General features: G+C 41.6%; 1 protein-coding gene across 4 annotated transcripts in view; it reads left to right on the forward strand.

Annotated features, from left to right (window-relative positions):
• agap3 (ArfGAP with GTPase domain, ankyrin repeat and PH domain 3) overlaps window positions 1-23818 on the forward strand; it is a 132572-nt gene that overhangs the window by 71816 nt on the left and 36938 nt on the right. For all 4 annotated transcript variants that reach the window (XM_034234404.1, XM_034234406.1, XM_034234405.1 and 1 more), the window contains exons 5-11: window positions 2093-2234; window positions 3312-3446; window positions 5561-5688; window positions 5885-6040; window positions 11041-11124; window positions 15719-15823; window positions 17575-17746. In XM_034234404.1, coding sequence (XP_034090295.1) covers window positions 2093-2234; window positions 3312-3446; window positions 5561-5688; window positions 5885-6040; window positions 11041-11124; window positions 15719-15823; window positions 17575-17746 — 922 coding nt within the window. The remainder of the gene's footprint in view (window positions 1-2092; window positions 2235-3311; window positions 3447-5560; window positions 5689-5884; window positions 6041-11040; window positions 11125-15718; window positions 15824-17574; window positions 17747-23818) is intronic.

Genomic DNA, 23818 nt, shown 5'->3' on the forward strand with positions numbered 1-23818 from the left:
AAAGCACTTAAGGGGCAGCAACAGATCAATGGGTAGGCCCAGTCAAAACATTTTGTTGTGGTCAAACTCTGCACCTGATCTGTGCGTATTTGAAATATTAAGATTAATGGAGCTACCTTTTAAAAAAAAAAAAGTGGTCTTCACTAAATCTGATGCAATGTATGCAGTTATTCTGACACTGCACAATACCTTCTCAACAGCGTCACACTGCAGACAGATAATGGTGGCGTCTACCTGGGGAACACACTGAGGCACTTATGTTTTATGAGCCAGATATTTCCTTCAGGAGTTAGTTCAGACCAAAATAGCTAGAGAATAATAAAGAGTAAATAGCACTTTAGTTTGTCTGAAGGTCAAATTACAACTTTGAATGTTGTTTGTGTCTTCCCAATGGGTAAAAAAGCAACTGTCACAATATCAACTCAAAAGATTAGTGTGTTCTTGTTTTAAGTGGCTTAAAAATAGTGAATCCATGTTTAAGTACAGTATTTAAATAAATGTATGAATCACAAACAGGTTTATTAACACATACGAGGAATTTGACTTGGTGTTGTGGTGCATACTTAAAAACACAGAGAAAACTATAATAACATTCAAAAAATATAGCAGTATTTACATTAATATGATTGAAATCGTAGAAATTGAATTGGAATAAGATATGTGCAGTAATGAAACACAAAATGATTGTAAACATTGTGTCTGCCCAATATGTAAATGAGCAACTATCTGCCAACACATTCACCATATCAACTCAAAAGATTGGTGTGTTCTTGTTTTAAGTGGCTCAAAAACAGTGAATGCCTGTTTAAGTACAGTATTTAAGTAAATGTATGCTGTTACTTTACTTTCCACTACTAGCACTGTCACATGTAATCTCAGTGTGATTTGACCATGCATTCCCATCAGCAGCTACTGATAACAACCCTGGCACATCTCCAAATGTCCACTTGCCTTATGCTCAGTGAGATTAGGGGAATAGAAATGTGTTTGGTTCAGTTTTAAACTGCCTGTGTAATTATTGGCGTAATTAAAATAATTAATTAAATCCATTATGTTCACTCTCACAGGAGGCTGAGCAGAGTTGTGGCTTGGAGGCTTGATTTGCCATTCATACGTTATGGGGGGGGGTGAAAGCTCGATGGACACGAAGGCATTGTGGGGGAATAGTTATCCCTTGATTGTCACTGCAAGCACTACTCTGGGTTCTGTAGCGTCTTTCCCACAATGCATGCTGATTAGGATTGATTTCCTGCACTAAAGGGCGACATCTCTCCCCTGTTTGATCATAAACTATGGATTGTGAATATATGAGATGAGCAAATACAAACATTCCTAGATTATGATTGCAGTGGGAATACAGAAAATAGATGAAATGCAGTGGTTGTGTTTAATCAGTCACTTTTATATCGCCTAAAAGCATTTATTTGCCTATGATCAAGAACTCACCATGGCTGTTGCTACACTGCCCCCTTCTGTCTCTATGTGGGAACTTCACTGGAGTGAATTCCGGCAACACATACTAGTTAAACTCTCCGCATCTAAGACACATATCCTATTTCAGGGAGCCATTAAAGAACAAATTACATTCATTAAAAATGTGCTTTCAAGACGTAATTTGTATTAAATTATTTCTGTCTCAATCGTTTTTTCCACCAAAAAGTTAAATTGCATTATTAAAAACCATTACATTAACGTCTCTCCTTCTAGGATCTATGAATGTGCTAATATATGATAAACTGCACATAAAATGCACTTACTGGCAGAGAGAAACTTAACTTTGAAAAGTCCCAGTTAATACTGCTGCTAAAGTTTCTGCATATTACATCATGATTGGCTTCCACACTAGTTTTGATGTGGGATGTTGTTGGTGCGCACACTTCTTAAACTCCTAATGAAAGTGAGCATAGACAAACATAACCTTTCCAGCAGATGGATGATGAAGAGTCTCGTCATTCTGCACAGTGAAGCTAAACATCCAAATAACAAAAAGCTATGTTTCCCAGACGATAAATATCTGTTATCTGTGAATGCTCTTGTGCAATCATGAGGCAGCTTATATTTCACCTTCAACATCTCTCTGCTCCGTCCTCAGTTTGCTGCCTGGGTGGATGCGGTGGTGTTCGTCTTCAGCCTGGAGGATGAGATCAGCTTCCAGACAGTCTACAATTACTTCTTGCGCCTATCCAGCTACAGGAACACAGCTGAGGTCCCCATGGTGCTCGTTGGAACACAAGGTGATTGCCCTACATCTGATTTATGTTTATTCAAGATATCGCTATCTCTATGATGCAGCTCTACATTCTCTAACATTGTCTTTAAACAGACGATTTGACCACTGTCAACAAATCCCTCAACAAGACCAAAGCTGACACTGATTTGTCGTATTATCAAGTTTTACATACCGTAGCTTATTTCTGTGTGCTCCTTTGTTGTTTAAAAACTCTGAGAAGACATCAGTGAGCCCCGCTGTCGCAGTGGGTGACATGTTTTCTCGTTACAGTGAACATGGGCTCTGTAGTTTATTTTTAGTTAATCCTGCATACTCCCTCCTGCTGCCGGAGTAACTCACTAGCCCATCCAATGTGTATTAATCCGCAGCTGAAAATGTTCCCTCACAACTACTTACTCCTCTTCTAGTCATGTTACTTCTAAATGACAGCGCCCATACGCGAAAAGGAATTACTAATTTAAATTAAAGGTCCCCTATTATACTGTTTTTCATCAATATATTATAGTTCTCAGATCAATACAAACATGTCTCTGAAGTGTTTGGCTCGAAATACCAAACCGATCATGCATTGTAGCATCCCATAATCCCCTCTGTTTCAGCCCTGTTTCAAAAGTGCTGATTCTCTGTCTGTTACTTTAGATGAAAATAAGGAGCCACTCCCCTCTGAGAGATATTTGGTTAAAAAGAACACAATGGTGTGGGGGGGGGGTGGTTTCAGGTGATAAGGTGGGGGGGTTACCTTGGTTGGTGATTGGCTAATGGTTGCACAAGAAATCGTTATGACATCATCTAGTGGCCAAAATCTGATCCGCTCATTTTCAGACAGGTTTTTATATATAATTGGATCAGGACAAAAAGTGAGAGAATCTTTTTTCCTGAAACTTTCAGAGGCTCTTTACACAGAGGGGACACATGTTGATGTAGAGAAGACATGAAAAAGTGGATTTTGCATAATAGGTGACCTTTAAAAGTACCGTCGCTCTTTTGTTAAATTCATTGCCTAAAACATAAAAAAACTGAGTATCACCAGCCTCATCATTCAAGTGAAATCTTTGTGTAATATGTTTTCCTCCCCTCCTAGATGCCATCAGTGCTGCCAACCCCAGAGTGATCGATGACTCGCGAGCCAGAAAGCTGTCAAACGACCTGAAGCGCTGCACATATTACGAGACCTGCTCCACCTATGGCCTGAATGTGGAGCGCGTCTTTCAGGACGGTAAGAGGGGTGCCAAAAAAGTTACAAAAATGGAATAAACAGGAAGTACCAGAGGTAGCTTTAACATGATGACGATGTTGTCACTTCTTTCAAACGTGAGTTGTTAAATTGGTTCTTCACTCCTCGCTAATTGTGAAGTACTTCCTGCTGTTCATGAGTTATTGTTAGCATCATGCAATAATGCCTGTGCATGCTTGACTCACATGCGGTTTGCTCAGCAACAATGATTGGCAGTATACTTTGTGAACAGTAACATTAACAGGCTCACTTAAAATAATAATACACCAGAGCTTTGCAATGAAACACAATCGTCAAACACTACAATTATCACGGAGGCTAAAATCATGATTTCAATGTGGGCCTCTAAGCTACCAGTTAACATGCATTTGTTTATGAATGGTGGAATGCTTTCTTAATGTCTCTTAAAAGTATATCGAAACTCAGAGTTTTTCCCGGAATCCATAATTGAAGTCATGAAACTGTCATTTGGAAACTTGGCTGCTTTAACTCTGGCACATTATCCCCTAAGGCTGCAGCTCCTTTCAAAGCCTGTCATCCCTACACAAAACATCTGAATATGTAACACAGCGTTCACTTTGCATGTCTTTGACTTGATGTCTTCTCTCCTTGCTGTAATTGCTTGCTGAAGCCCAATTTGAAATAATTAAAAGAGATGAAGGAGTTTCGGCTGCTTGGCGATGTCGCTCTGTATCTCTTGCCTTCTCTGTATTTGCCATGCTGAAGGAAGCAGCCGGGCGTTATAGTCCCTGCTGTCGGCGTAACATCAAATCATCTCTCTTTTCCCCCGGCACTAATTCACGTCACGAACATCCCCCCTCCCCCGCTCCACCCAGTCCCTCACTGGTGTGTGCCGTGAATTAAATGCAAGTTGCACCAGTTGCATGGCAAACCAGGTTGTTCAGATGGCGACTATAGTCTCATTTGGCTAACAGCTCTCTGTAAAGATCAGTGAATGACACCAAAAGAAATTGCAGGCATAATTGTATATGATTACTTTTCTGGGAAGTAGAAGTACTTTACCCCCCAGGAGATGTGTGTGAGCCACCTTGCAGTATGTTGCTTATTACCTGACTGGAAAACAAATGGCCCGAGGTGTTTGTGATAATGTGCTCATATGCTTCCTCGTCTGGCTGGAATTAGCTTTGCTTACTTTGTTGAGCTTCATTCGCTTAATATTCTGTTGGTGTTCTGTCTATAAAGAAACAAGAGACAAATGCTATTCTTTTACCACTCAAAGAAGACTATATTGAAATGTTCTGACAACACTGCATATGTGCAAAACGTTATAACGTCATACCTACCCTTAGTCTTCTCCCCTAATTAAGTTAGCAACTGTTATGTTTACTGCCTTTTAGAACATTTGATGAATTAACTTTCTTCATGGTGAGAATGACACTTTGCCAATTACATTTTTAAATGCTGGCTAAACATCACGTTTGAATTGACTGAGAGTACATATTTGTACATTTGTGTTGTAGTTAGTTCCTTCTCTACATCTATTGATTATCGTCAGTAAGGGTTAATCACCACAAAATGAATGAATGCATTTGTCATGAAAACAAAAGTCATGATCCAAGTAATAATAATAATAATAACTTTGATTTATATGGCGCCTATCAAGAAACCCTTGGTTGCTTTACAATAGGACGTGGGGCCATGGGGGGGGGGGGACAAAAAGGAAAACAAGGGACTAGAAAATAACAAGATAAAAAACAGAAATAAACAAAGGCTGGTCACAAAAATTAAGAGAGATTAACTGAGGCTTAAAGCCTTGACAAACACATTTAGTTTGAGTGCTTTTTCTTTTCATTTCCACAGTCATTTAAACAGGAAGATAGTTTCTGTTGGTTAAGTAGTTTTCAGCAGATGTCTCTTGTTTAACAATGTCATTTGATCTCTCAGTAGTGTGGTAGGGTTAATCTCAGAAAGTAGAAATGTAGTAACTATCTACTGAGGAACATGTTTGAATCTTGTTTCTTTGTTTTTGTTAAGTCTCCCAAATGTCTCCGAATTCCTTTTAATAAAAAAGATGTATATCAGGAGTCTTTTGACAAGATTAATGAACAATGTGTTCCTGTGTCTCTCTTCTCCAGTTGCCCAGAAGGTTGTGGCCATGAGGAAAAAGCAGCAGCTCTCTATTGGTCCGTGCAAATCTCTCCCCAACTCTCCTAGCCACTCTTCAGTCCCCGCTGCAGCCATCCCCTCTGTTCACATCAACCAGGTAATCAAATCATCACAGATGGCACACTGTTCTTTTCTGTATGTGTAACACTTCTCATAATCTTTTATCTGTGTGGGAAAATAAAAAGAATGTCCCTCAGTATAAATACTCTGACTTTCCATCTTTCCATCTTTCCCTCTCGTCCTACCTCCCTTCTTCTGTTTCTGTCGTTTCCTCTTAATCTCTTGTTCCCCAGGCGGCCAATGGTGGGGGTGCGTTCAGCGACTACTCCTCCTCTGTTCCCTCCACCCCCAGCATAAGTCAGCGGGAGATGCGCATAGAGACCATCGCTTCCTCCAACACGCCCACGCCCATCCGCAAGCAGTCGAAGCGCCGCTCCAACATTTTCACAGTAAGTATGCGACAGCTGATGCAAAGCAACACCCACTCACACTACTAGAAGGCATGTTGCCAAGCACACTTTGTCCACCAGAGGGAGACGGGTAGCTCCAAATGCATCAAAGCCACCTCTCCTGCCTCCGATGCAGGCAAAGAAAGCGTCTTGTTCACACAGCACAAAGAGCAAAGGAGAAATAGAAATTAAATTAGATCCCCAAATATGCTCTAGAAGTATAAACCCTTCTTTTCAAAGCAAATACTAAAGATAAGCACTGTGGAAAACAACTCTTTACATGTCCTTTTTTCTTTTCCAATTGGATGTAGTAAGTGCCCATGGATTAAGTCTTTCATCTCACCCATAACAAACTAGGCCCTCTGCACTTTTCTAAATGTTTGACCTCCCTCCCCCTCCCCCTCTTATTTTTTACTAGATCCTTTCTTTGCAGTGATTTCCCTTTTGGGAGGAGACAGCAGCAACAAACCGCCACTTCTCCAAGCTAAACTAAAAGTCCGAGCCAGCCAATGCCCTGTTAACACGCTGCTAATAACGCACCCCCCCACAACCTCTCATCAGCGCCCCAACTCCAGACAGAAATGCTCACCCAGCCCTCTCCCTGATTCTAAATAATAAAAAAAAAAAAAAACTCCAATCTCTACCCAACTTACTTCGAACCTGGCCCAAATCCGATTTCGCCCTCCCAGATTCACCACCAGCCCCCCTCCCCCTCCCCCCCCCCCCCCCTGTCTGCCTGCTCTCTACCCCCTGTCCTGTCGTATTTGCCCTTCGCTCTAACCAATAGCATATGTGTGCACTAACCACTCTAATTTCCTTAGCTGTCGTAAGCTTGTCTTTTACTTGTAGCCTCGGCCCCCTTCTTCTACCCAGCCTGCCCCCCCCCTCTCCTCCTCTCTCTCTGCCCTTCTACTCCAGCCTCTTCTACGCTGCTAAGACTCTCCTAATCTCACATGGCCAGCCCTCTGCCTCCGAGAGTTCAGGGAGGTCTTCAGGAACTCTTTTCCTTTTTAAAAATGACTTTTTATTAAATAGTCCTGCAGAGGCTGTTTTTACCTCCCAAAAAAAGGCCAATGTGGGTTTTTAGAATACATGAGTCAGCTTTTATAACGTATCCCTGTTTTTATCCCACAATTAAAATATGTTTCCCCACAATTTAGTTTGATTTATAAGACGGAGATCCGGCTATATGAGATTATGTATTTCTGAACTCCTCCCCTATACCCTTCCCCACCTCTAAAATGTCTCTTCTCCTCCACCTGTCTTCTTCCTCCTCACCCCTTTGCCCTCTGACCCTCTGTCTCCTCCCTTCTACCTCCTTCTGTCCTTCCTTCTCTTCCTATCCTATCATATCTATCCCCCCCCCTTCTATATCTCCTACCTTCTCCCTGTTACCCCGGCTGCTTTGGGAGCCGCAGGCTTTGTGGCCTCCGAGCAGTACAGGCTGTTTGCTAGCTCCCCCTTGTTGTCTCCCTTCCCCCCCTGCTAGGTAGTGACTAACCATGTCCACCAGAGAAATGAGCCTCTCCCCATCCGCGTCATGGAGATGCCGAAGCACGCCACCTACCCAGTGTGGGTGCCGGAGTGGCAAGCCGAGCGGGAGTTTCAGCTCATGACCTTCTGAGGAGCAGCGAGCCGGGGGTGGGAGGAGGGAGGGAGGGAGGGGGAGGGAGATGATGATGATGATGAGGAGGAGGAGGAGGAGGCGGAAGCAGCAGAGGAGGAGGAGGAGGAGGGAACGGGAAGTTAACAGGGCGACATTTCTTCAGTGACACTTGAAGAGTGCGATGGGCTAAGGAGACGAAGACTTGCCGTGCCAACCTTTTTTGCCATTTTACAAAACAACAAAGAGAAAATATTTCATCAACAATATCGAGGATGTCCCTTTCCTAGCTTTGTCTGTTTTAAAAATATATATATTGACATCTGTGTTACAAAGTTCTATAAAAGTTCTGCTCTCGCTGATAGACAGCAGGCTGCCATTCAGAAAGCTGTCATGGTTTCTTGTAAGTAGTTCATTTTATGTTAATTTGTAGGGAGTTTAAAGAGAAGTATTCAGAAAGAAAATATGCCTTAATGTCATCAGTAGACAAGCTTTGACGGATCAATATCAGACTCACTTTATCAAACTCACTTTACTCAAGCCATTACATACAAGGTATTTTGTTCTCAGATTAGAGAAGAAAATACTGCAGTTAATTAATGTTGTTCACTTATAATCAGATAAAAAAATATCCCGCTGTGCAATGGGACTTTTTAAAATGTCCCCTTTCAATGTGCAGTTTATTGAGTTAACTGTTAGTTAAGATAATCACTTTTGGGATCAGTCTTTGGCCCAGCATTAATCTGACTACAACACATCTGATCTAAGACGTACTTATTCATTAGAAAAGCCCCTTAAAAAAAATATATACCTTTTTTTTTATTATGTTGTTTTTGCCGTAAGTAAACAACTCAAAGCTTTACGACAGAAGATTTTTATCACTTCTTCTTTTCACCACCGTCACAAATCAATTTCACCAACCGCAATCATTTCAAGCCAGTTTTGCCATTACTGTCGTCGGCCACTAGGTGTCAGCACAGTACACATATTTTTTCCTAGTGCTTCCATGGTCAATAACTCCAAACGATCCGTTTTGTAATCTGTTGTTCCTGACGTCTCAGGCTGTCGGTCCCTTTTTGTGTTGAAAAGCACACCGTTTAGGAATTTAGATGAATACTACGGCATTTTTTATACTTAATCCCATACCACTCATCCATTCCTATTCATTTAATCCATGTATTAATGTCTGCCATTAGGTGTTTTCCATTCCATGTTTTTAATCACTTGACATGTTACTGGATCTCCACGTTTAAAACCATAACCAAAACTAAACAAAGAAAAAAAAAAAAACATTTGACCCTGTTTTTCAATATTTGCAGATTCGTGCTTCTGTTTCCAACCTTTCTTCAACATAAAGGGCTTTCCAACTCCTTGCAAATTAGAAGAGCATGATCGTTTAAAAAGAGAGTCCCCTGCTTTGCCAATTACGATAGAGAAGATTATTTATTGAGGACTTACAGCTCGACACTGCTTTACCCTCTGTGTTTTATTGCATTCAGGGTAATGCGCAGAACTTGCACTAAACGGAAACCATTGGACTTTGCGTCTTAAGTCGAGTTCATTCGAGCGCGCTCAAAGTAGACTGTCAAATATCACAAAGCGAGATTGACTCTAGGGACTCTTCTGGAAATGCCCTGCCCTGCCCGCCCCTACCGCCCCCCCACTCCCTTTCAGACATGCCATACAAACACACGCTGGACAGTCAAGTCACTCTTGGAACTGTTATCGAGCCACCCAATGGACACAACCTTTCCTTACACCACATCACACTGCCTTTCGCCATAAATGAGGACTCAAGGACTAGACATGCCAAGTTGTTTTTTTGTTCTTCTTTTTCGAATTTCCTACATTCATTTGGTTTGGTTTTATTTGATTCCTTCTTATTTTCCAGGGAGTATTGAATGAAATTGAAACGTGTGGTATAAATGTATTATCATAGAGGTATTTTAGAGTAGTTTGGGGTTATTTTATGAAGGCCTTCATAAAAATCAGCGTAGAGTGTGAGGGTGTTGAGGTATTACAGAGAGATATTATACTGAACGTTGCCAACAAATGACACTGGGTTGCACCGACTTGTATGAATGTAGTTAAACTTAACATTTGTTTTTACTTTTATTTATTTTAAGTTATTTTTTGCACATTCGATTGTCTTTTATTCATGTATTTATTTTCCTCAGTTTAGGTTTGGTACAGAGATTATGAACTCTTGCATAATCGCTTTTCTATCATGAACGGATTGACGAAAATATAGACTGCTGTATATCTTGTATTGTATTTTATTTACAATGGTACTCTATAAAAAGTACATACATATAAGGAGTATATGAAATAATGCCTTTATTGTTCATCCTATATTTTGTGGGAACTGCAATGTTTGGCTCAATCTGTTGAATATTTTGAAGTGAATTTGTGACTTGCTTTGTATGGTGTCTGTATAGAAGCTAAACAAGTCATCATTAAAAAAATAAAATGTTGGAAAAAATATAAACACCAGAGTTGGTTTACTTGAACTCAGACTCTACCTCTTCTCCATTGGTGACTGGACATTTCTCATGTTCTGAGTGAGACCATACACACTCATGTCTGTCTCTACCTGTGTCACATCTCTACTTGTTTTGGGGTGGGAATTTTTTTTTCAAATTTATTTTCATGTAAAGTTATATTTCCTGTCTAACCACTTTTTCCTCTCACAGGCATGCCCAGAAACTTGAAATGTTCTAACTTTTCTGACACTAATGTTGTGTAATATTTGCAAAATGATTTTGTCCTACCAGGTTTTGTAGGTCAACGGTCGACAGAAGCTACTCTAATTTTCATCTCCTGTTTAATAACCTTTTCCCCCTTCTCTCCCTTTAACCTGTTGTGAAATGTAATGTATTTATCATGCTACAAAAGCCCTTATTAGCAACTATGCTAATGTCCCTGCTGGCTCTACACTGGTATAGCAGCAGTGGGTCTGCAGGTCCGCTAAGGGCCCGCTCGGGGTCTCTCACAGAGGGAAGGATCCCCAAAGGGTTTCAGGGCTGAGTCATGACTCAATGTGTGGTCGTCCTTGGTCTCCTCTGTGTTGAGATGTGTCTATTGTGGTCTTGGTTTGGTCTCTTTATTATTTTATTTTAAACTTGCACGTCGGTGTTACTGCTGTTTGTTCCGCTGGTCTGCTTGTCTGTTAATTTCGAGCTTGTTTTTGAGACTTTTATTTTGCAACGTCGAGTTTCTTCACAATGCTCCAAACACAAACCCTCACTTCTCTTTCTGACCCCCATTCTCTCTTTCCCCCACACACACACCCCCAACACACACACAACTTTGCCCCAAAAACTCCCCTCACACCCCACAAGGCTTTGCTGTTTACTGTTGCTTCAGTTTGCTGACTGATTTTCTTGTTTTCTTGCAGTCACGGAAAGCCAGTGAACAATCAAAGAGCGTTGACAGTAAAACAGACAGCATAGGCAGTGGAAGGGCCATACCTATCAAACAGGTAAGACACTTTCCTCATTTCTACCCTACATTTCTTATAGTGACCTGGGTAAGTATGATCCTTGTTGTGCCATAAGATGTTGTCTGTTAAATGTGGATGTTACAGATTTTAAATCACAGTGGATTTAGTATACCAGTGTGTACTTGTCATGTCTTGCTTTTACCACAAGATGGCGATGTAATATAACATAACAGAAATAACTCAACGTAAGTACAAGTGTAGCTGAATCAAAGAGAAAAGAAGGCTGGAGGTTAAGACATAACATCAGAAAGGTTATTGGTATTTGTGGTAATCCTCCTCATACCACAATAAAAAAAAAAGTAGCTTTTGAAATTCTAAAGGCACAATAAATGCATTTTTACCCAGTAAATTGCAGGAAAATTATGAAATTGAATTGTGTGTTTCTCAAATGACTTAAAATAAAGGTTTTTTTTTTGTATTCAATGTCTACAAAAATGTTTTAACAAAGCCTCAGAAAACCTTAAACAAATTATGATGTACTGATGCGTAAATGTATGAATCTCAGTCACTCAGTTGGGGAGAGATTATTCCAATCCTGTGATCAATTTGGATAATAATCTTAGATTCAAATCGTGGATGCACCGTTTCATAGAAAAACATTTGCTCCCAGTGGAAATGTAATTGTTTTTATTGCTCATAATTGTGCGTGGGTAGTATTTTTGCATAAAGGTTCATTCATGCATATCCATATAATAGACTTTGACAGCTAGGATTATCTGAAAATCTGATTAGATATCCCAGTAGACACAATTTTCTTTTTCTATTTGTTTTTTGAGGTACTTTCATAACCAGAAAAGTTGTGCTTAAAAACTACAGATACTACTGCCGTTTCTATTTTGACAAGTTTTTTCCCATCGTAAGTGTTTTTTATCATATTTTTCTTTATGATTTTTTTTATGTAATCATGCGTTTTTTAAAAGGACCCGCTGTTTAGTACTGAGCAGTAAATTACATATCTGAGTGAGGATCATTTTCTAAAGGTCCGTCTACAACCGAAGGAGAAGTAATTGACACATTGATTAGTAATCACTTGTGATTATATGAGGGCTTTTGAAAATGGGTCAGCATCATTATATTATCCTCTTTACCTGCAAATGATACAAGATAATGTCCTTTTTTTGAAAATGTTGAGCCAGACCTTCTCATTCCCTTTGGATGAAAATTGCCAAGGCTTTGGTCCAGCGGTAAAAATAATGGCAGGGTGACACTTCCAAGCCCCCTCACTCAATCAGAAAATAATGCTGTGGAGAAACCAGTTTAACAGATACAATATCTATCGGTCCGTCTGTCTGCCACACATCCTAGATGTTCTTGAAATAGATATAAAAGCTTCACAATGTTATAAAATGTAGGATTACATCAGTCATATTTATTAACACAGCAGATGTTAAAATTGGGGTTTTATTTGTGCCCAACAACCTGAACAATGGCTAAAATCGGTAAGAAATGCATTTGAGAATTTCTTAGTCGACTAACAATCACATGTTTAAGTCAATTTTACTGTTAGTTGACTAATTTGGTTAAGCGACTGAGAACAGGCAGTACTAAAATCACCCCCTAAAAAAACACAATTGTAAATGTAAAACCTAATAGTGGCTATTCTGCAGACATTTAATTGACATGTTATCTGGGTAAAGCTCTTGGTTTTATTGTAGATTAGTGTAATTCCCTGCAGAAGCTGGGGAATCTGATGAGTGCTGGTGAGCAGAGTTTGGTTTTCACACATTAGAAAGAATCCCCTCTGAGCGATCTTTACTGTAAACTCTCCCATTCTTCTCCAGTACATTACAGGGGGGGGGGGGGGGGTCCTCTCTAAAGTCTGGGGCCAGTTTCTCTGAGTTTCATGGCAACTTTTGACAAGAGCCATCCCCCTCTTTTATCTACAAAGGATTTTTTTGGCTATACAGATGTGGAGGGAGGGGGTTAGCCGTGTGACTCGCTGATCTCCAGGCCAGTCAAATGCACAATCAAGGAGATCAAAGTGTCAATGTGGGCTTAATTACCACTGCCCCCCACTCACCCCATCGAGCCAAATTACACACGGCCCCCCATCTCTTCCCTCTGCTCCTCCTATCTATAAAAAAATAGTGAGTGAGGATAACAATGCACTCACTGCTGAGGAGCCGCCAACAGCAGTGAGTGCATTCTTGCCCCATCACCGACCCCCCCCCAAACACACACACACACACACACACACACACACACTTTTCCCTGTCACAAAGGGCTGTCCTATCAGTCAGCCACAGTGGCAGGATGCAGCTTTTCTCCTGGTCGTCTGACAAAGAAGGGAAAGACACTATCTCCTCTGTGTAGATATGACAATTGTGTGGCCACAGAGACACGTCTGACGATCGGCCTGTTTCCTTATGTCCGCACAGCCTGAACACACTCAATCTCTCTTGTGTGGTGTGTGTGTGTGTGTGTGGTGTGTGGTGTGTGTGTGGTGTGTGTGTGTGTGTGTGTGTGTGTGTGTGTGTGTGTGTGTGTGTGTGTGGTGTGTGTGGTGTGTGGTGTGTTGTGTGTGTGTGTGTGTGTGTGTGTGTGTGTGTGTGTGTGTGTGTGTGTGTGTGTGTGTGGTGTTGTGTGTGTGTGTGTGGTGTGTATGTGTGGTGTGTGTGGGTGTGTGTGTGTGTGTGGTGTGTGTGTGTGTGTGTGTGTGGTGAATGTGTGTGTGTGTGTGTGTGTGTGTGTGTGTGTGTGTGTGTGTGTGTGTGTGTGTGTGTGTGACGAATGCACAGGGCTCCAAACATGTTGCAATTTGATGCCAAACCACCACACTGCTCAATCCAAATGCGGCAGACAATTATGACAAATTATGTCAAATAATTTGTCTTCTGACGTGGCGTGCTTTATGAAAGATGTGCCACAGCAGCTGTTCACATAAAACAGCAGAGAAATTAGTCTGCACATGTAAAGATGTTCACGTTATTTTCTAAGCATCTTTATTGATCTGCTACACAGCTCTGATAAATATATGTAGCGCCGCACTGATTGCATGTATAGATTTATGAATGCTTCAGTAAGGCCACGAGATGAGCAACATATTTGCTTGTAAAACATGTATTATAGAGTCGCCAGAGGCCCTGGGACTGCATCATTTACTTTGTATGATTAGAGCGTCGTTTAAAAAGTGTTTACAGTTATTTTATTGATTAAGTTTAGAATTGTGGGCAGGCAGCAAGTTATCGATTTAGGGACACAATATTTCATTCTGAAAAATCATCAGAACCAAGGATATATCATTTAAATGCGCTCTGTGCTTTCTGCTTTTAAACGGAATATTTACAACATATTAATATATATATTTTTAGATCAAATAAGGACAATAAGGACAAAATTGTGGACTGACAAGGACTGACTTTTTGTTTTATTCCAATGCAAAACAAGACTTATTCAGTTGAATTTATAAAGTGTCAGCAACACACAGGCAACTGTTGTGCAATGCTGGTTTGTTTTTTCTATGTGGTCTTAGTTTTATAACTTTAATAACTTTTCCCCGTGGTAAAATAAGATTTTAGGAACATCAGAAAATAATACAATATTCTCCGTTACCTAATGACTTTAATTGAGAAGAGCGAATTTGGTGGAGTAAATTGTTTGTATCTCCAGTGAGAATCTTTAAACAGGCAAGTGTATTCATAAGATATTAAGAAGAATACACTCTCCCCCCCCCCTCAGATGAATCAGGTTTGGGATTAGGATGATTGTCGGCACACAGCCTGGTGCCCAGGTCACCGAGGGTCAGCTCTCCCTGATGTGTTAATAAGGATTAAAGCCTGCAGGATGGGCCTGGCTAGCAAAATACAACCCCCTCTTCGGCTCACATACACACACACACACACACACACACTGGCCCTGGCTGTAAAAGCACAAACATTGCCCCGGCTTAATCCCCTAATTAAGCGTGCCCCTCCTCACTATTTAACCCCAGAGAGCCTCCTGGCCCCTGCACTCAGCAGCGTTTGGCCACCTCCAGCAGAGGAACTGCATTGTTTACCAGTGGATTTACTCAGCAGATAAGGAAACCATCTGATGCCCTAAAAGGCCCCAGAAGATAAAGTAGAATAGAATAAGAGCTGAGTGGGCTTTGAAGAGGGGAGATCACACTCCCTAATCCCCGGATTGAGAGGTCTTCCAGAGTTCAGCATGTTATGTGTATGAATGCAGGGAGGAGGTCTGGCAAATTGGATTGTCTCTCCCTCTGAAAGGCCTCAGTGCCAGAGGAACCTGGCCAACTTTGCAGGTCGAATAATCACAAAGGAAAAACTAACATATCATTAAACCTGTCACCCAGCAAATTATAATGAAGAATGAAAGTTTAAGGGATTTAATTACATATAACTATTATGTGTTCATGTTGTTTTAAATGTATAATCACTTCCACACTGTTACATAATTGTCACTTAAAATGTTTGTTTGCGTTATGACTTGCCACACAGAGAACTGCCATAACGAATCTGAAATGACAATAATAATGCTGTTTTATAGTATTTAACATCCATAATGGCTCATATTATCCACCATGCTGCTTTGTGAAGAGCATATGCTCACCGTGATGCCTTGTCTCTTACAGGGAATCCTTCTGAAGAGAAGTGGCAAATCCCTCAACAAGGAATGGAAAAAGAAATATGTCACACTGTGTGATAATGGCGTCCTTACTTACCACCCCAGTTTACACGTGAGTCTGAACCCCCCTCCTCTCTTCTTCACTTCCCATTTCTTTTTCCAATCGGCTTTATGTGTTTGTTACACTACTGTTTGTACTCGAGGGTGCCGCTGGAGGTTTTAATGTGGGACTGTTTTTCAACCGCTGCTAAGCATGATTCTCTTGATGGGATTACATTTACAACCCTTTCCGTAGTGAGCGAGATTACAAGCATATAGGCTCATGAGACTTGTGTAACAGCTAACCCAGTGACTCTAAGCGTAGTATTAAGAAACGGTGTGTCCTAGTGGTCATCTCTGTCCCCCACTGGGATGCCCTTCCCCGGTGCCGTCTAATGGAGACATGGTGTGTGTGCCCGCCGCGCCCAGACTCCACGCTGCCTTGTATTTATAATGGTTCTCACCACATGGCAGCAGAGCCTGACCAGCCTCCCACATCCATCTATGTCAGAATCCTGCTGGGCCGCTAATACCTCTTAAACACTCGGCTGGCTGGCAGCAGACAGATCAGATCCCGGGTGCCACGCTCCAAAAAGTCGTCTTTTTATTCCCCCAAAACACCTTCATTTCCTGCCATCCCTCCCTGATTCTTCCAGCCTTGTGTTTAAGATGTTAGGAGATCATTTGGCGAGGTAAGATGAGAGATGTCTGCAACCTCTTGTGTCTAATGAGACTGCTCAAACTTTCAACACAAGCCCAACAGTTAGACGCGAACCTTGTGTGTGGCCTTGTTGCACTGACAGTGTGTTAGCGGTTTAATTTACAAGCAGTTATTAGTAGAGTGGAGCAGTGCTACAGTGATGTATGTAATTGACTGAGCAGACTATCTCTTGATCATTACCGCTATTACAGGTCATCAGGGCAATCTTTGAATCTATGAATCTGTTGACTTACAGAGGGAGGTGAGATAAGGGAGACAGTTACATTAGCGCCGTAACAGCTCGAGCTCATTTTGAGCAGTGGAGCAGAGACGGAGTAAGAAAGGGGAAGAGAGATTGAGGAAAGGAGAGAGGGAGAAGGAAAGAGGGAGGGAGGCAGACTGAGAGTGGAAGAGGGGAACCTTTAATTTCGCAGTCAGCCAAGCCATCCACACAATCACCTTCTGTTAATTCTATCTGCTACATCAATTAAATTGTTTGTTGAAACTAATTGAATGTGGCTTAATCACACATCTTAATAGCTTTGCACGCTTCGATCTGGCTGTTAATTCCAGCAATAAAATGAAATGAGAGCGCTCACTGGGTAATTAGCGAGGAGGCTTGGGAAAGAAATGAGTGCTTTATGACACGGTAATAAAGCAGAGGAGCCGGTGGGGGGACGGCAAAGGCCGAGCTCGCCTCTATTTGGGTCTTTTTCTGCTGAGCCCAATGATTTTCACCTTGGCTTCCCACATTTGGGTAGTAGTCGCTTTAAACCAAATCAGATGCCCAAATTGAAAGTGAATGAGACTGTTTGCATTCATTAAGCCTATCATCTCGCTATCTGGAGAGATGGCGTGGGCACAGGTGATGTATAATGGCTTTACAATCATTTTTCCACTCTCACACGTTTAGTGGAAGGTCCACGATGGGTTGTGACTAATGGGGATGGAAATTGAATAGTCTTTTAATCTGTTTTTCTTCCATAATTCCAGATTCTAGTTGGTCTGCTGTGTATAATCAGTTACCTGTATTGAGGGAATTGTATGAAATATTTGGACTCCTACTTGACTAGATCACAGTCCATCCACAATAACTGTCATGTTCTTTTTTGCACTTTCTATAGGACTACATGCAGAATGTGCATGGGAAAGAGATCGACTTGCTGAGGACAACGGTAAAGGTTCCTGGGAAGCGACCGCCCAGAGCCGTGGCAACCGTCGCCCCGACAGCTAGTCCCAAAACCAACGGGCTGACCAAGGACCGCAGCACCCTGCAGCTTGGCATCGGAAACACAGGTACCACGTCCTGTCCTCATTATATGGCCAGAGTGATACAAGTTACTGTGCTTCGTTTTCATTTTTCATATTTAAGATATAGATTCAAGTACATTGATTGAGTGATTCATCTGTATTATGATCCCTCTTTTCTATACTGTTTTAAAGCAGGACTCTGCGATTAAAACCAATACATGTTTGATATAGCTAGAACACATTTGTGAAATGGAGATTAGTTAAATATGTCTTGAAGGTGATTATGTGCTACCTTTTTAATCTTCTGTATTAAACGTTGAAACTTAATCATATGAAGTGTAGTATCATAAATACTAAAAGGCGCATCCACTCAAAGACTTATCAAACACACTTTTTGTCAAATTCAGCGAATACCTTGTGAAATGCTGTGGCGTTTTGTGAAATGTTGCGGCGTTTTGTGAAATGCTGTTGCGTTTTGTGAAATGCTGTGGCGTTTTGTGAAATGCTGTGGCGTTTTGTGAAATGCTGTAGCGTTTTGTGAAATGCTGTAGCGTTTTGTGAAATGCTGTAGCGTTTTGTGAAATGCTGTAGCGTTTTGTGAAATGCTGTAGCGTTTTGTGAAATGCTGTAGCGTTTTGTGAAATGCTGTGGCGTTTTGTGAAATGCTGTGGCGTTTTGTGAAATGCTGTGGCGTTTTGTGAAATGCTGCGACGTTTTGTGAAATGCTGTGGCGTTTTGTGAAATGCTGCGGCGTTTTGTGAAATGTTGCGGCGTTTTGTGAAATGCTGCGGCGTTTTGTGAAATGTTGCGGCGTTTTGTGAAATGCTGTGGCGTTTTGTGAAATGCTGTAGCGTTTTGTGAAATGCTGTAGCGTTTTGTGAAATGCTGTAGCGTTTTGTGAAATGCTGTAGCGTTTTGTGAAATGCTGTTGCGTTTTGTGAAATGCTGTAGCGTTTTGTGAAATGCTGTTGCGTTTTGTGAAATGCTGTAGCGTTTTGTGAAATGCTGTAGCGTTTTGTGAAATGCTGTAGCGTTTTGTGAAATGCTGTAGCATTTTGTGAAATGCTGTAGCGTTTTGTGAAATGCTGTGGCGTTTTGTGAAATGCTGCGGCGTTTTGTGAAATGCTGTAGCGTTTTGTGAAATGCTGTAGCGTTTTGTGAAATGCTGTGGCGTTTTGTGAAATGCTGTGGCGTTTTGTGAAATGCTGTGGCGTTTTGTGAAATGCTGCGGCGTTTTGTTAAATGCTGTGGCGTTTTGTGAAATGCTGTGACGTTTTGTGAAATGCTGTGGCGTTTTGTGAAATGCTGTGGCGTTTTGTGAAATGCTGTGGCGTTTTGTGAAATGCTGTGGCGTTTTGTTAAATGCTGTGGCGTTTTGTGAAATGCTGTGGCGTTTTGTGAAATGCTGCGGCGTTTTGTTAAATGCTGTGGCGTTTTGTGAAATGCTGTGACGTTTTGTGAAATGCTGCGGCGTTTTGTGAAATGCTGTGGCGTTTTGTGAAATGCTGTGGCGTTTTGTGAAATGCTGCGGCGTTTTGTGAAATGTTGCGGCGTTTTGTGAAATGCTGTGGCGTTTTGTGAAATGCTGTAGCGTTTTGTGAAATGCTGTAGCGTTTTGTGAAATGCTGTGTCGTTTTGTGAAATGCTGTGGCGTTTTGTGAAATGCTGCGGCGTTTTGTTAAATGCTGTGGCGTTTTGTGAAATGCTGTGACGTTTTGTGAAATGCTGTGGCGTTTTGTTAAATGCTGTAGCGTTTTGTGAAATGCTGTGGCGTTTTGTGAAATGCTGCGGCGTTTTGTGAAATGCTGTGGCGTTTTGTGAAATGCTGTAGCGTTTTGTGAAATGCTGTGGCGTTTTGTGAAATGCTGCGGCGTTTTGTGAAATGCTGTAGCGTTTTGTGAAATGCTGTAGCGTTTTGTGAAATGCTGTTGCGTTTTGTGAAATGCTGTAGCGTTTTGTGAAATGCTGTTGCGTTTTGTGAAATGCTGTAGCGTTTTGTGAAATGCTGTAGCGTTTTGTGAAATGCTGTAGCGTTTTGTGAAATGCTGTAGCGTTTTGTGAAATGCTGTGGCGTTTTGTGAAATGCTGTGGCGTTTTGTGAAATGCTGCGGCGTTTTGTGAAATGCTGTAGCGTTTTGTGAAATGCTGTAGCGTTTTGTGAAATGCTGTGGCGTTTTGTGAAATGCTGTGGCGTTTTGTGAAATGCTGCGGCGTTTTGTTAAATGCTGTGGCGTTTTGTGAAATGCTGTGACGTTTTGTGAAATGCTGTGGCGTTTTGTTAAATGCTGTAGCGTTTTGTGAAATGCTGTGGCGTTTTGTGAAATGCTGCGGCGTTTTGTGAAATGCTGTGGCGTTTTGTGAAATGCTGTAGCGTTTTGTGAAATGCTGTGGCGTTTTGTGAAATGCTGCGGCGTTTTGTGAAATGCTGCGGCGTTTTGTGAAATGCTGTGGCGTTTTGTGAAATGCTGCGGCGTTTTGTGAAATGCTGTGGCGTTTTGTGAAATGCTGTGGCGTTTTGTGAAATGCTGTGGCGTTTTGTGAAATGCTGCGGCGTTTTGTGAAATGCTGCGGCGTTTTGTGAAATGCTGTGGCGTTTTGTGAAATGCTGTGGCGTTTTGTGAAATGCTGCGGCGTTTTGTGAAATGCTGCGGCGTTTTGTGAAATGCTGTGGCGTTTTGTGAAATGCTGTAGCGTTTTGTGAAATGCTGTAGCGTTTTGTGAAATGCTGCGGAGTTTTGTGAAATGCTGCGGCGTTTTGTGAAATGCTGTAGCGTTTTGTGAAATGCTGTAGCGTTTTGTGAAATGCTGCGGAGTTTTGTGAAATGCTGCGGCGTTTTGTGAAATGCTGCGGCGTTTTGTGAAATGCTGCGGCGTTTTGTGAAATGCTGCGGCGTTTTGTGAAATGCTGCGGCGTTTTGTGAAATGCTGTGGCGTTTTGTGAAATGCTGTAGCGTTTTGTGAAATGCTGTAGCGTTTTGTGAAATGCTGTGGCGTTTTGTGAAATGCTGTAGCGTTTTGTGAAATGCTGTAGCGTTTTGTGAAATGCTGCGGCGTTTTGTGAAATGCTGTAGCGTTTTGTGAAATGCTGCGGCGTTTTGTGAAATGCTGTGGCGTTTTGTGAAATGCTGTAGCGTTTTGTGAAATGCTGTGGCGTTTTGTGAAATGCTGTAGCGTTTTGTGAAATGCTGCGGCGTTTTGTGAAATGCTGTGGCGTTTTGTGAAATGCTGTGGCGTTTTGTGAAATGCTGTAGCGTTTTGTGAAATGCTGTGGCGTTTTGTGAAATGCTGTGGCGTTTTGTGAAATGCTGTGGCGTTTTGTGAAATGCTGTGGCGTTTTGTGAAATGCTGTAGCGTTTTGTGAAATGTTGAGGCGTTTTTTGAAATGTTGAGGCGTTTTGTGAAATGCTGTAGTGTTTTGTGAAATTTAGTTTTGACTTGCACTTCAGGGCCACCGTACAAAACTATTCCAGCCAGGAAGCAGAAAAAGTAGTCACGTATGAAGTAAATTATCAAAGATCTTCTCACTCTGATAGGAGGACCACGTTTTCCTACAGTAGGTGCTTTATCAGGCTCATGAAAACATACAATGGAACAAAGGTTTACTTTTTAAAAGTATACTATCAAGAAATTAGATCACACGTATGTGTCCAACAGGGTAATATGTGTTATACATTTTATCAGAAACATTTAACAAAATGTGTGAGCCTGAATTAAAATATCATGGATGTATATATTTTTTAATGGCTGTGTGCTTTCACTATTATAAACAGGGCTGCACATAACTGGTGCGCATGCGCACCTCCGCCAAAAAAAGAGCACCGGGTCATTTGAAAAAAGGCGCATTTGCGTACCAACATTGAGAGAGAGAGAGAGGAGAGAGGGAGAGAGAGAATAGAGAGAAGGGAGAAGAGGAGAGAAGAGAGGAGAGAGAGAACGATATTTGCGAGTTGCATATGAACTCAGGGCCGGCCCGTAACACTGGCGTTATAGATGTTCGCCTCGGGCGCCAGATCTGGGGAGGCGCTGCGCTGGCAGCTCTGGGAGGGAAAAAAACATTTTTGACCGTTGGGGCTCATCCTAATTTTCGGCCTTGATGTAACAATATTCATAATTAAGTAAATGTAACACCCTTTTCACCCCGGTTACACGTTTCATTTGCCCTGTACGATGGGCGCTGTAAGTGATGAAAATGGGGGATGTTGGCTTATCTGGCGCCCGCAGCTCACAGCCAAAGCGAGTGAGCGAGGGAGGGTGCACCGGTACCGGCGCTGTTGTTATTAGAATCTGGTGCTAGCTGCTCTAACGGATATAAGAAGAAGATGTTTCTACAATAATGTGGAGGGAGAGTCCTCTCCAGTCAGACTGAGTGGCTGATAACTACAGCTCAGTGAGGTAAAGGACTCTGAGTGTTTAGATAGTTCACTTTAGTCTAAGTTATCTCAGTGGGTCTCAAACGTTTTGATCACAATTTATGTAAACACAAGGCACTCCTTTATAATTATTGGGATAAACAGGTTTGAAATCATTCCAATGTATACTATAGGACAGTAACCAAAAATATCCTTTAAAACTGGAAAGATAAAAAAAAATGCATAAATAAATGTTAAGGTAAAATAAGATATGAATGAACAACAAAAATAAAACAAGTTACATTAATTTGTTATTGGCTATGGTAGGTTATTGGTTATGTTCACATACTTATTTGATTACATCCACTTTTCTAAGATGACAACAGAGACTTTCGACCCAAACCCAGCTGTTGACTTGTGGATGCAAGCAGCTAATCGCAGACTCAACCAGAGAGAAAGAAGTAGGCCTACATCATCAGCTACCATGTCTGACAGAGAGGAAGACAGTGAGGAGAACAGTCAGGAGGGTAGTGATGACAGCTTGTAGGATTACTGCTCGTGCTAATGTTGTCTTGTGTTCACCTCTGCATGTGTGTTCTGTGTTCACCTCTGCATGTGTGTTCTGTGTTCACCTCTGTGTGTTCAGTGCCGTGTGTCTGGAAAATAAAGTCAAGACCCCCTCAAAAGTTACGGTTTATTTCATTTTAAGGATGAGCACCAAGCAACATCTCCAGGTGCTCCTTTGAGAACCAGGGCAACAAAGTGATGTGCACCCCTGATTATAAACACAACTTTTTTCACTAAATGTTAAAACCCAGATAATTCACTTGTAGTTATAGTATGGAAAGACATAAGAGGAATCTTTCAAATGTATGTATACCACGCAAAAGACAAAGCAAATCATAGGTCGATTATGCAATGGTTACTCAATGAGTCTTTAATTTCTCTAGTAATTTCGAAGGTTCTTTTGTTTGTGATTCATCATAACAATGTGTCCCCACAGGTTCATTATCTACTTTATGTGCGTTTCACTGCAAATTAGCTGCCTCGTAATATACACAATGATTTACTTAATGAGCATCTATGAGAAATCTATTAATTCTCTAAATTACTTAACAGGGAATTGAAGATTGTGTCTAGACATAATGTCCTCATGTTGTAAGCTTTGTTTATTTTGGACTGTCATGCCACCATGACACTGACCTAGTTACTTTTCATTCTCTTTGGTAGTTGGGGTCAAAGCAATTAAAACAGTTTGGACCTGAGAATGTTGTGCCAGTGTCTCCACTTTTTAAGTTTAAAAATAGATCTGTTCTCCCAGCGAGCGATGCCACCGGAGGCTGCACATAGTCTGGCACACTTATAGAGGGGAAGCCAGTGATTGGATTTAGGGGTTAGGATTAAGAGTAATTAATACTAATTAGCAAAGAGATCCCTCGAGGGAGGCGGGGTCCTTCATCGGCTGTGAAACGGGGCGCAGTGTTTCCTTCACTCGGGCTAAAGCTAATAGGCTGTGAGTGGGTCCGGTGCCAAAGCAGGTCAGCGGGGACCATTAGCACTGTCCAGGCAGGTTACTGTTGAACCTGGCCAAAGAGCTGCCACTGCTGTACATGTTAATCAGTCAAAAGCAGGAAGATGCAGGAGTTTACAGAGCAGAGGACGTTGGATATGTTCACCTTGAGGGGAGTCATTGTGCCAGACAAAAGGGCCTTAAAAAACAGGCTTTACCGGGTTTTCGGGAAACCATTTGGTCTGTTCTCTTTGTTGT

Source organism: Gymnodraco acuticeps, unplaced genomic scaffold, assembly GCF_902827175.1.
Source record: "Gymnodraco acuticeps unplaced genomic scaffold, fGymAcu1.1, whole genome shotgun sequence".
Lineage (NCBI taxonomy): Eukaryota > Metazoa > Chordata > Actinopteri > Perciformes > Bathydraconidae > Gymnodraco > Gymnodraco acuticeps.